This window comes from Symphalangus syndactylus, chromosome X (genome assembly GCF_028878055.3).
Source record: "Symphalangus syndactylus isolate Jambi chromosome X, NHGRI_mSymSyn1-v2.1_pri, whole genome shotgun sequence".
In the NCBI taxonomy this organism is placed as follows: Eukaryota; Metazoa; Chordata; class Mammalia; order Primates; family Hylobatidae; genus Symphalangus; species Symphalangus syndactylus.
Window position 1 is genome coordinate 128,041,649 of NC_072447.2, and position 12,803 is coordinate 128,054,451.

At 36.1% G+C, this 12,803-nt stretch overlaps 1 protein-coding gene across 2 annotated transcripts in view; it reads right to left on the minus strand.

Annotated features, from left to right (window-relative positions):
* TENM1 (teneurin transmembrane protein 1) overlaps window positions 1-12,803 on the minus strand; it is an 815,747-nt gene that overhangs the window by 317,295 nt on the left and 485,649 nt on the right. For both annotated transcript variants that reach the window (XM_055269101.2, XM_055269106.2), the window contains one exon: window positions 6,489-6,727. In XM_055269101.2, the coding sequence (XP_055125076.1) occupies window positions 6,489-6,727 (239 nt within the window). The remainder of the gene's footprint in view (window positions 1-6,488; window positions 6,728-12,803) is intronic.

Genomic DNA, 12,803 nt, shown 5'->3' on the forward strand with positions numbered 1-12,803 from the left:
CCATCGTCCTGCCTGCCAAACCCAACTTCAATGCTGCCATTAGAGTGATTTTTCTAAATGTAAGTCTGAGCAAATAATTGTCTTGCCCTAAAGAAAAACCACAAAAACTCTCCATTTGTTCTTGGAATAAATTTCAAGGTCCTTACCATGGCTTAAAACGCCTTCCATAATCAGCTCCTGCTTACCATCTTCATTTCCTGCCACCTTTCTGTATCTTTCCTTTTTTGCTTCCCCAGGTATTGCAATATATTTGTATTTATTAAAACATATTATGCTTTTTAACCTCTTTGTGAAGCAAATATTGCTGAACCCTAAATGGATAAGCCCCAACCCTGTAAGATGCCACCTGTTAGTGTTGACTATGATAAATCAGATATTTTGTTGGTAACACTGGCCCTCCCCACTCTGGCTGTTCTAGATAAAAATTTAGTCATATTTCTGAAGTTTAAAACGGGTTAACCTGCCATCTGTTTAAAAGCCATTGCTCTAATTTAGTTTATTCTTACTCACTTCAGAGTAAGTATAGCTTAACGACTTATGCAATGTGGCTCTAAAATATTCACATATCTATGTATGTACTATATATACAATTTGGGTGGAGAGAAACTGAGTTAAACAGGAGCTAAATTTCTTCTTTATGAAACAGAATTCAAGTTATTTACTGTGAAGTCATAGATTTCTTGAGAGATTTTTTTTTGGTCTGAGTTTGCATGACTGATTCTTCCTGTTCTAAAATGTCTTAAGCATGCAAAACTCCAAAATGACTAACCTCCTGTCCAGTCCCCCTTTATTATGCCTACCAGTAGATCTTTATCTATTTCACAGTCTCATTTTAATTTTCCTAGCTGGGCTAAGAAAGTACTGTACGAGAAGTACTTAGTAGAGTGATTGCCTCTCCTTGAGACAATAATCTCTTGATGCAAGACATATATTTAGTATCTACTACTTGTTCACCCAATCAATTATTTATCTTACTCTATGTCTTAAATACACATTCTGGAGTTCTAAGGAAAAAAAAAATAAGTACGGTATTTGCCTTTCACCAAGATGCCCTTAGTCTGAGCAACAGGACCTAACTCTGATTCTAGAAATTAGTTTTATTTGACATGGATTCATCATGTCATTTTAGTATGTTTAATTTGGATTGGATTTATACTTTTATTTATGGCAGGCAAGAGTGCCACTTAACATGGTGGGGATAGAACTTATGGAATATATTATACCGAAAGGTGATGTAAGAAGAATCTATAAATCTTTTTAAAAGAAAGGTTCTGATAAATGCATGGATAGCAGATTTGTAATTAGACTAAAGTTATACTACCGTTTTCCAGATCCCTGCTTAGAGACATTGCTAGAAGGTTGGTAGATTCATGAATAGGAGGAAAAGTCAATGCTAATATAAAAACTGTCAGTATTATCATGATTGGGTCTATAAGAGTGAATTGGAAGAAGTAATAAGTATTAAGCATGACAGCAAAAGGATTGATAATGGTCTATAGGATAATGTGAAATGCTTTTTAGCATTTTATGCTGAGTCATTTCTTGAATGTTATAAGCTGTAATGCATTTCAATGAAAATGTGTTTCAACCTAGATATGGCCTTCAGATAAAAATACAAAACCATTTGAAGGGTCAAAACATCATAGAAGAGGGATATTAGTAAAATAAAGGCAAAGTGACAGCTATTTCAGACCAGGCAGAAGGAAACAACAAACTCGTTAGAGGATTCTTGTGAGACAGACATTCATGCTCTGAAAAATTGTTTTAGATGACTTTGGAAAGAAGGGAAACAAAAGCAGTTCATGTTAGGATGAATTATATCCTCATTATCCTTACCCCAGCTCAAACTAAATAATCTTCACAATAATTCTATTTCACTAATAATTATCATTAATCTTTATCCAGCTATGCTAAGCAATGTCCTGAGTGTTTTACAAGCTTCAGCTCATTTAATTATAAAGACAATCCTTGAAGAAAGTATTATCAACATTCCCATTTTATAGATGAGGAAACGTAGGCACAGAAAGATTAATGAAGTTGCTAGCACTATAAGTGAAAGAGTTGGGCTTTGGTAAGCATATTTATCTACATTTAGCAAATACTGTGTGAGGGGGCATTTTTATATTTAGATTTAATGGGGAAAAAAACTCAATTTCTATCCTCTCTGTTAAAAAAATCTAAGTTCTTGAATTTTCCAAAGTCAGAACATGCCACAGCCCACTTTATTTCTTCCCTGTATAGTGCGGTATTTGCACTTTCTTCCTGAGGCGGACAAAATGAACACACACCACTCCTTTCATTCTATTATTTTCAGCACTCTTTTACTCCACTGTAGTAAACCCCCAAAATAGGGCAATTTGGGCCAGTGCAAAGAGGCAAAAAAAAGCGCTTGAATCTATGTTATTGAATTGTGCTGCAGAGAGCAACATGAAGTAGGCCCTTTGCCCTCTTGAATAGTTTCATCTCTAACCTTTGGATCAGAGAACTGGGTACAAAACTCTATCTCTTCTAGTTCTATATTGTTAATATCCATTGTGGTCAGCTTTCTACATGTAGGCTATATAGTATGCCATGACAAGATTTATGGACTAAAATTGTTTCATCTGCACAGTTGGAATACTACCTGTCTCCCCTGAAGGTGGTATGGATTGCTACTAATCTCATGGCAAAGGAAAAGGATCATCCATGTCATTAACTAATGATAATGGGTACGAGAGCCAGAAACCCCTACTCTTCAGCTCATTCAGTGCAACAGCGCACTTGACCCCAGGCACAATGTATTCACGTGAGTTTCTGTGCATGTGAGATTCTGTAGCCTCTTATACAATCTGCTGACTGTGAAGAAACTTGATCAAAACATCAAAGATTGCCAGAGAAGCTGTGTTTGTGCCCTTCACAACCATTGATGAAGTACCTTAACCTTGCCTTCTCTTGACACCTTGCATATGGTCATCTGTCTTCCTGACTACTACTTCGTATGGCTTATTTGTAAATTCAAGCAAATGTGCTTCTGACTGGCACTGATACATCACCGATGCCAAAATATCAGAGAAGATGAAGCATAAGGACATACTTTTTGATTCAGATGGAAAATATTACAGATTTATGAGGAAGTGATGACAATAGCCATTCCATGGTATCTTCATATAATCAGTATTTTTCCATGCCTCTCTTCACCAACTTTTTTGAACTCAAAACTTATTCAAAGGAATGATTTTTTTCCCTGATCCAAAAGGTATAGTGGGTAGGTGTGGAGATAGGACTGGTTGGTTGAACAACCCAGCTCTGATTTTTCACGTGCTGGATTTCCACTGCTTTCCAATGACCACTTACAGAGCTATAATGCACAGAATGACTATTGATGTCCCATTGATATCGATGCGATTTCCCCTAGTGGATTGAGGGCAGCACAGCATACAGCCATTAGTATCTAAAGGTTATGTATAATGGATAGTAGAGGAAAATGAAATAGCAGAAAGGAATTTGCACGGGAAACAGAAGCAGCAAGTAGTTTCAGTGAAAGATTTTACTTGGGTTATACAGCAACTGCAAATGGGGATTGAAAAAAATGATGACTTACAGACTCAGCAATAGTCGAGAATGAAATGGCTTCATATTTTGAAATATAATACTTTTTTATTTCAACCACAGAAAGCCATTTAAAAATCATCTTGTATATTACAGCTCTTATGTGCCATCTTTCACCTGAATGCCTATTTATGAATTTTTACTCTATCCTTCTGAGGTGGTCACCAATATGGCACAGATGGGATAAATCAAGAGAGATTTTTACGGACTTATCCAGTCACATAATGTCCAGTTCATGACAGAACCAGGAACAAAGTTCCAGTGTTTGCCATAAACATCTTCTCATATTGAACCCACTCAAGTTACTGTGCCAGCATTTAGCCTGATATTTCTGCATCTAAAAAATCTCCCAGTAAATGATTTCAACAAATATTGCTTACCAATCGACCAATCTTAGTGGCACTCACCATGGGAATTAGATGACTTGGTATATCTAATTGAATTTGTAATTTAATAAGAAAAAATATCTGGTGGATTTATTCAGTAGACTGAGAAGTAAACAAGTTATAAAGTTTACTTCAGTGTTAGAAGAGAAGCAAGGCCTAGCACTCAAGAGTCAGTCTGCTCTGGCTTGAAGCTCAGCATCCTTATTTCTTAGCAAGGCACCCTCTTAATCTCAAAAGTGGCCTCTATGTAGCCTCTTAACTTTGTTGAGCCTCAGTTTCCCCATTTATAAAATACATATGTATTGATACCTATCCTTAAGGATTGTTGTGAGAATTAAACGAGCTAATACAAGTAAAGAGCTTAGCATAATTTATTTTTTTTCAACAAACTTTTACTGAAAGGGCTTACATGTGCCAGGCACTGTTCTTGGTGCTGAGATACAGCCATGAACAAAACTGTTAATTCTGGGAACTAGTGAATTTTAATCATGAATAATAATTATGATGGTAACAATGGTAATATTAATGATAATATTTAACATTTATAGGCTACTTACTATATTTCAGGCACTACTCCATGTGCTTTATTTATATTAACTAATTTAATTCTTATAATAATCCTATGCTATAGGTACGATTTTAAGCCTATTTTACAGATGAGGAAATGGAGACCTGAAAAGGTTAAGTAACTTGTCCAAGGCAACATGCCTAATAAGTGGCAGAGGTCTGGAAAATCCGTGTTAATAATTATTGAACTATACTGTCTTACTTCCATGCCAAATTGATATGCCATTGTTTATTCTATTAAAAAAGACAGTCCTTGAAATAACTGAAATGTTCCACTTTTGCTGATGAAATGAATAAATATACAACTGAATTAAACAAGTTTCAGAATATATAATAAAATTTTGATATGGGAGTGGCCATAATAATAAATTTAAATAGAAAATTAGTATTAAACATGGTATAAACCTAAATAAAGAGCTTGCTATTACTTGAGCTTGTTTATACCAAGGGTTAGGGCTTGTATCTAAAACATTATCTCTCTATATAGTAAAAGTTAATAGAAAATAACCCGTATAAAAGTTTATCTCATAATTGAGCAAGACCATTTTAAAGGGACTCTAATGTATTTAAACTTTTTATATTATTCCTTGTTTCCAATGATATATGAAAATCATGTTTGAGTTGTAGAACTTTCTCATCCTTTGCCTCCATCCCTTCAGCAGTATTTCTCATTACAGGTCACTACAAACCAAATAAATACACATGTTGGGTTATCCTGAAATGTCTGAGATAAAAGACACAGTTTTGATATTACAGGGTAATATAATCCATGTTAAATAGAAGCATTGTTCAAATATATTCAGCTTGTGTGATGAAAATATAAAAGAGAGAATCATGAACATCAGCACAGGCTACGAGCCTATACTGTTTACATCATCAGTGACCTCCCTACAAAATACAGCCGTTTATTTACTTACCATCCGCTGGTCCATGATGCCCACACAAAATCATTATGTGAACTTTTAGATTATTCTCATTCTAGATAAATGGGAATCAACCAAATGTACTTTATTACTTATAAGAAGGTCTAAGTCTCCTTTTATCTGCCACTCAAAATCATATTCATTGTCTCTTAGTGGGTAAATCTGCTTCAAATAGGTAACTGGGGTAAACCTGAAAATAATTTACTAGGGATATACCTGAATAGACTTTGTTTTCTACAATGACATTCTATTCATTCTAGGAATAGTGCTGCCACAAAAAAACACACATTTCTTAAGTCAGTTTACATTTTAGACTGCAGAACCACTCAAGAAACTAAATTAATATTCAGTCACAATAAAGTGCCATCCAGAAAAATCAATACAATTTGCTACCAAATGAGGGTGACTTTAATCAGGGTGACTCAAGAACAACAACATTTTTCCTAAAGGTGGAAAGAGCACCTTATAACAGCTCTCTGCTTTACTTTTCAAGACATAGTAACCACACAATTTTGCAGTCATTTACCTAGTGAAATAAGAATACGTTTTTTGGTCACGGTGTAAAAATCTGAATTCTTGGGAAGAAATTATGTACCGAATTTTCTGATAGCTTCCAAATATCTGGGGATTTAATGAAATTGCTACCTGAAAATTTCGTAGCAGTATTATTGTTTAACTGTAATTTAAGAAGCTATTGTAGGTTGGTACTTATGACTTCTAATGGGAAAACCATAACAACCTTTTAATTGAAGGGAAAATGGTTAATTACAGTAATTGTGATCAATAAGACTGTGTTAGTAGTATAAATATTTCTTCTCAAAGAGCATTTGTTACTCTCCTCAGCAGTATTTAAGGTTAGGAAGTAAAAAAAAAAAAAAAAAAAAAGAAAATCAATTTGTTATAATCCTAAGCCTAGGTCCAAATTTGTACAGGCGAGAATCGAGAGAAAAACCCCCCATTCCCACCACAAGCAAAGCAAGACTTTGATTAAGAACAAAGCTGAGGCATGACAAAAAGGACTTACCAATCACATAGGCTAGCAACAAGGCCAAAGTCACAGTGATTGCAGTGGCGCTCAATGCTGTGCACTTCCAGTTGCAGCACCTGTAAGGTTTGTTAAAGGTAAAGGCAGGTCGGGAAAAGGTGCTTCGAGGAAGAGGCCTGGGAGGGGGCGAGTACACGGTATTGGATGTCAGAGGGTAGTTCTGACTGGCTGCACTGAAGATCGCAGAGGAACCAGATCCATGTTTGAACAGGAAATGCCTGTGAAAAGGAAACACAAGTTTGGGCTATAAAAACCAAAGCCAGTTGCTACAAAAACACAAACTCTATTAATTTCAAACAATCCTGCTATAGCCGAGCTCAAGAGAACTGGATGGAGCTCAGCAACATTTTCACATACCTAAGAGATAATTCTAAATTGCCCTTGTTGTTCTCTCTCTTTTCTTTGTCTTTTTTTTTTCTTTTTTCATCTAGACCTTTAAGAAACAGGCCTTGTGTTCCCTGATTTGCTGGCTAGTGAGTGCTAACATTCCACATTTGGTGTTACACACTACACCCTTCCCTTTCATTAAATATGATCATCAAGAGTTGATTCAAAAACAGAGATGCATCATTAGGCATTTTGATCATTAAAATGGCCTAGACACCAGTGTTTGAGATTATCCTCACTACCAAACTTTAGAGACTAGCCTCACAGTCATATTTTCATTCAACATTTTATTATAAAAATTATCAAATATACAGCCAAGTTGAAAGAATTTTATAATAAACAACCGTATACTCACTAACTAGATTCCACAGTTAGCATTTGACTGAACTCACTTTGTCACATACTTATTCATTTCTCCATTCTTGTCTCCATCTGTCAGTTTTTAGTTTTTTGTTTTGTTTCTGTTTTTGTTTGTTTGGTTGGTTTTGTTTTGAGATGGAATCTCGCTCTGTCACCAGGATGGAGTGCAATGGCGTGATCTCAGCTCACTGCAACCTCTGTCTCCCAGGTTCAAGCAATTCTTCTGCCTCAGCCTCCTGAGTAGCTGGGACTACAGTGCGTGCCACCATGCCCAGCTACTTTTTGTATTTTTAGTAGAGATAGGGTTTCACCACGTTGGCCAGGATGGTCTCCATCTCTTGACCTAGTGATCCGCCCGCCTAGCCTCCCGAAGTGCTGGGATTACAGGCGTGAGCTGCTGTGCCCGACCAGTTTTTAGTTTTTAAGCATTCTGAAGTATGTTGCATACATCAGTACACTTCCCTTCATACATTTTAACTCACATATTATTAGCTAGTTTGATATTTTTACAAATTTTAATGTAAAATTTATGCACAATAAAATGTGCAGTTTTATGTGCACATTTGCTGAGATTTGACAAATGCTGTCACCTATGCAACCCAAACCCCTATCAAGATGTATAACGTTCCCATCAAGACAAGAAGTTCTCTTGTGTCTTTTCTAGGTAAATCCCTATTTCTATTCCCAGAGAACACCACTATTCTGCATTTTTTTTCCACCATACATTTGTTTTGCCTCTTGTAGAACTTCATGCAAATCGAGTCATGCTACTGTCATGTTTGAATTACTAAAGAATGATTGTTGAGTGTTCATGACTATTGTAACATGGCCATTTTGTAAACAGTAGTAATGTATTCACATGGAAGGAGTTGCCAAAAACAAATAAATAAATAAAATTGCATATACTTCTTTTATACTTATACAACAAATAAATAAAAGTACTTTTACACTTGCTAAGTGCCAAGTGTTGTGCTGAACACTCATTAGTATCTCATTTGCTCTTTACTCTTATGAAATAGTCTATAATATTATTCTTATTGTGCATTTATAGAAATGGAGACCAAAAGAGGTTAAACAACTTGTCCAAATTCACCTAGCAAGTGAAGGACAGAGCCAGAATCAGAATCTAGGTCATTTGGGGTTCCAAAGTCCTTAATCTTTTTTTATTTTTTGAGACGGAGTCTCGCTGTCACCCAGGCTGTAGTGCAGTGGCGCGATCTCACTCACTGCACTCCGGCCTGTAACTTCCAGATCTCACTGCACTCCAGCCTGTAACTCCAGCTCACTGTAACTTCCACCTCCTGGGTTCAAGCAATTCTCCTGCCTCAGCCTCCCAAGTAGCTGAGACCACAGGCACCTGCCGCCCTGCGTGGCTAATTTTTTGTATTCTAGTAGAGACAGGGTTTCACCATGTTGCCCAGGCTGGTCTTGAACTCCTGAGCTCAGGCAATCCGCCTACCTCAGCCTCCTAAAGTGCTAGGATTACAGGCATGAGCCACTGTGCCCAGCCAATCATTTTTTAGAAACCTTTTTCTTTTCTTTTTTATCTTTAATTGACATATGTAACAATTGTACATATTTATGGGGTACATATGAGACAGGAAAAATAGGGTGGTTGCAGGAGAATAAAAAAATTCCAGGCAGCAGTTTCACATGATTAGAGGCTATGGGCTATTAAGACCCTGAAAAACAGGATTTGGACCAAGCTGGCTAAGACTGACTGGACCCAACACGGTGCGGGATTTGACCTAGGTTTCACCTCGGACTTCATTATATCCTCATTAACATACTAAATCACGCAAGCCACCAGCACCATGACAGTTCCAGAAATACCCATGTTTGGTGTAAAAATGGGTGGCACCACAGATCCGATAAATCTCCACCTTTTTACAGAAATTTTCATGAATATTCTACCCCTTGAATAAACAAACCCCAAAAGCTAGCAGCTCCAAACCCCCTTGTGGGTGATTCTCTCTTGAGTACACTTATACTCCCTTTTCTTGAGTGTGTACATTTCCCTTTGCAATAAATGTCCATACTTTCACTATTTTCCAACTTGTCTTTGAGTTCATTCTTGCAACAGTGTCAAGAGCCTGGACACCAGCTGTGGCCAAGATCCCACCAGCATTTGGAGACTTCCCCCAGCCTACCAGCATCACATAGTGTTGTTTCAATACATATACATGTAGAGTGAGCAGATCAGGATAATTAGCATATTCATCATCTTGACCAAAGTCTTTAATCTTAAGCAGTCTACCGCACTACCTGCGGCAGTAAAATACACTGCTAAACAAAACACATTTGAGTGCCAAATTTTAATATACAACAAAAAATTTCACTAAGTATAAAGCCAACATCACCTTGTACATGTAACGTGTGCACAAATGCATAAATTACTAACATTAAGACTGACTTCTAGCTTCCATATTTAAAGAACAAAAGCATATGTATTTCAAGGGATAAAAAAAAACTCCATATGAATGTTAATGGAAAATACCCACAATAGAGAATTTTGCTTCAGCATCATGAGGTTAAAAATTTTTTAAAGGACTGGGTTGCTGAGGGGAGTACAGATTCACAGGTCTTTCTGGAGGGCAATTTGGCATTATGTATCAAATGACTTTAAAAATGCCTATTCTTTGATGCAATAATTATGGCTATAGAAATTTTTCCTCAGGAAATGATGTGTATGACAATGCATATAAGAAGCCATTCATTGCAGTGTTATTTATAGTAGCAAAAAATAAACATGTAAATGCCCAGTAATTGCTATTTCATTAAGTAAATTATTTTATAAACACATAGTACTACACAATCATTACAAATTGTGTGGCAAATTACTGTCTATTCACTGGGAAAAGTGTTTACAGATATTACCAAGCGAAAAAAGGCAGGCTTCAAAAGAGTATGGGCAACATTGTTCAATTTTTAAAGGAAAAAAAGTACATATGTTCACAGGAAAATAATAATTTATGTTACCTTTGTATGGTAGGGGTATTTTCTGAACTTTTCTGCCTTGAGCTTATATTGATTTTGTAAGTAAGATAAAAAAAAGATTCATGAGTATTAGGGAGTGGAAAACATTTACAGGATAACACCAACCACAGGAATAGTTGGTTCCATTTAAATTAACGTGATTTATTGAGCGCCTAGATGGGCCAGGCTCCAAGTTAGGCACTTTGTCTCCAATTCTGATCCTTATATGTCTGTGAAGTTGACACTATTATCCTAATCTTCTAGATGACTGAACTGAGACCCAAAGAGGTTTAGTAGGAGTAGAGTGGTGATAATAGTAATTATTATAATAATGTTAGTAAGAGATAACATTTGAGCGATTATTTTTGACAGGCATTGCTGTAAATACCTCACAAAGTATTATATTATTTAATCTTCATAACAACTTTATTACAGTCAATATCTCTATTTTACAGATGAGACGATCAAAGCCCAGAGAGGTTAAGTCACTTTTCCATGGCCCCACAGCTAGTAATTGATTAAACTGAGTTTCAAACCCAGGCAGTCTGGCTGCAGAGCCACTGCTCTTAAACAATATACTATAACATAGTGTATTGTTTGTGATGGGAATACAGGCCTGTTGAGGCATAGAATAAGTATGCTTTGTGTTGAATTTGGCACGAGGATGATGTTTAATTGAGCCACACTATTACGTTCCTTTTCTGACTAATAACAAGAATGTGAGAATGATGGCTACAGAATCACAGAGTTGGAAGGGACCCTCAGAAATCATCGAGTAGCCCATCCCTCTCATTTTGATGTTAGGGAAACTAACGCCAAGAGAATGAAACTTTCTTACTTAAAAATAGCATAGCTACCTAACAGGCATGGATGAAACTGAAATCTGGGGCTTCCAAAATAGTGTATTTACATTGCCCCATGCTACCTGACAACCACAGTCTTCACCAGATTAGCATCAGGTTCTAATCATCTGGGTTAACTGACCTGGGCCCAACAAACACTATCTGTTCAAACAGTACTGCGTAATACACATCTATTTTTCTGTACGTCAAATGTTCTTCTAGTAAATTTTAAAGACTGTCTTAACTATTTTGGATGAATGGGTAAGCATTACAAAGAAACTACCCTTTAGTTGATGAGAACCTAGAAGAGTTACTACTGCTTCTAAAAGCACCTAATTTATCTCCAGAATGAAGAAACAATATAAAAATAATAATAAGATTAAGTATATTTTAATGAATAAGTGACTCTTAGTAGTCCTCTTTTCATTTGATTGTGCTGTTACTTTAAGGCTTTTAAATAAATAACCTCCTCTGCACCATAAAAAGATGAATTTCTTTTTTAATGTCTGCTTAACTCTCCCAGACTGTTTTTTTCCTCTTTGACCATTTCATTTACTAGTGAGCAAGAAGTGTAGCACTATATAGGCAGCGTAGTGATGTAGCCTCCCTACCTCCCCACTCCTGCCCTGTGGTTACTTTGGAGGTGACAAAATGTCACATATTACGGATTCGATACAGCAACACTCTGACATGGTCCTATGGGATAAAGGAGAAACCCAGCAGAATGAGGTTCCTTTACTTAATGTTTGGAGATAAAATCTTCAATCTTTTGCATATTTATGAAGGAGAATAATTGGATTTTTGAGACAATGTAAGTGTTCCAATATGTTGGATATCGATTTGGTTTGGTATAATATTAAGAGGTAGAAGGAAGGAAAAAAAAAGACAGAATTGTTGGCTATTATGACGGCAATTACAAGCAATAATCAACATCCCTGATGTACACCAAAGGATTTCCAAATGCAGTTTCATAAGTAAAATATTACAGCATAACGAATAAATTCAACAGTTGTAGCAGAACAACATTTAAACTAATTTTTATTTGAGTGGAATCCAAATCACGGTTCTCAATGAGGGTAGATAATAAAATGAGTTCATGTACTAAGGTTCTTGTTTTCTTATTAGCAAGCTCAGATTAAGATTCTATGCTGAAAGTGGTCTATACTTTGTTGTGCACCATGAAAAAGAGCAATGCAAATGATGTGTTTTGTCATAGGCTTTGCAGTCCATTGTTGGAAAGTCAAACTAGTGCCCAAATGTGTTTTCACAGTCCCTGAAAGAAGCAGGAGCATAAAGACAAATGCTCAGTGCTAGATGTTAGCTATGTGCTCATAAAATCAGATCATCTGTCTAAGCACATTGCTTTTCCCTGGGGACCTGAGGATATACTAAAATGTTGCTATCAATTTCACACAATTGGGTTTTTCTCCACAGAGCAAATGATAAAAATGCAGTTCAAGAGTTTATGTGTAAGTAGTACTCTTCTTTGCATCTGTTTTAATATTCAAGTTCAAATTGAAAAAGGAAAGGCAAGATATTACCAAAAGGAAATGGGCATATAAAGAAATTGAAAAAAAAATCTTCAAGAATGATGAGACCCAGTGGTGGTAAATGGGAATATAATAAATGCCCCTGTAAGGATTTTAAAATCATCTATAAAAAAGGGGAAGATGTGCTCTCTATTTTTAAACCCCTCATACTACATAATTCTGAGGGTATCTGCTAGCAC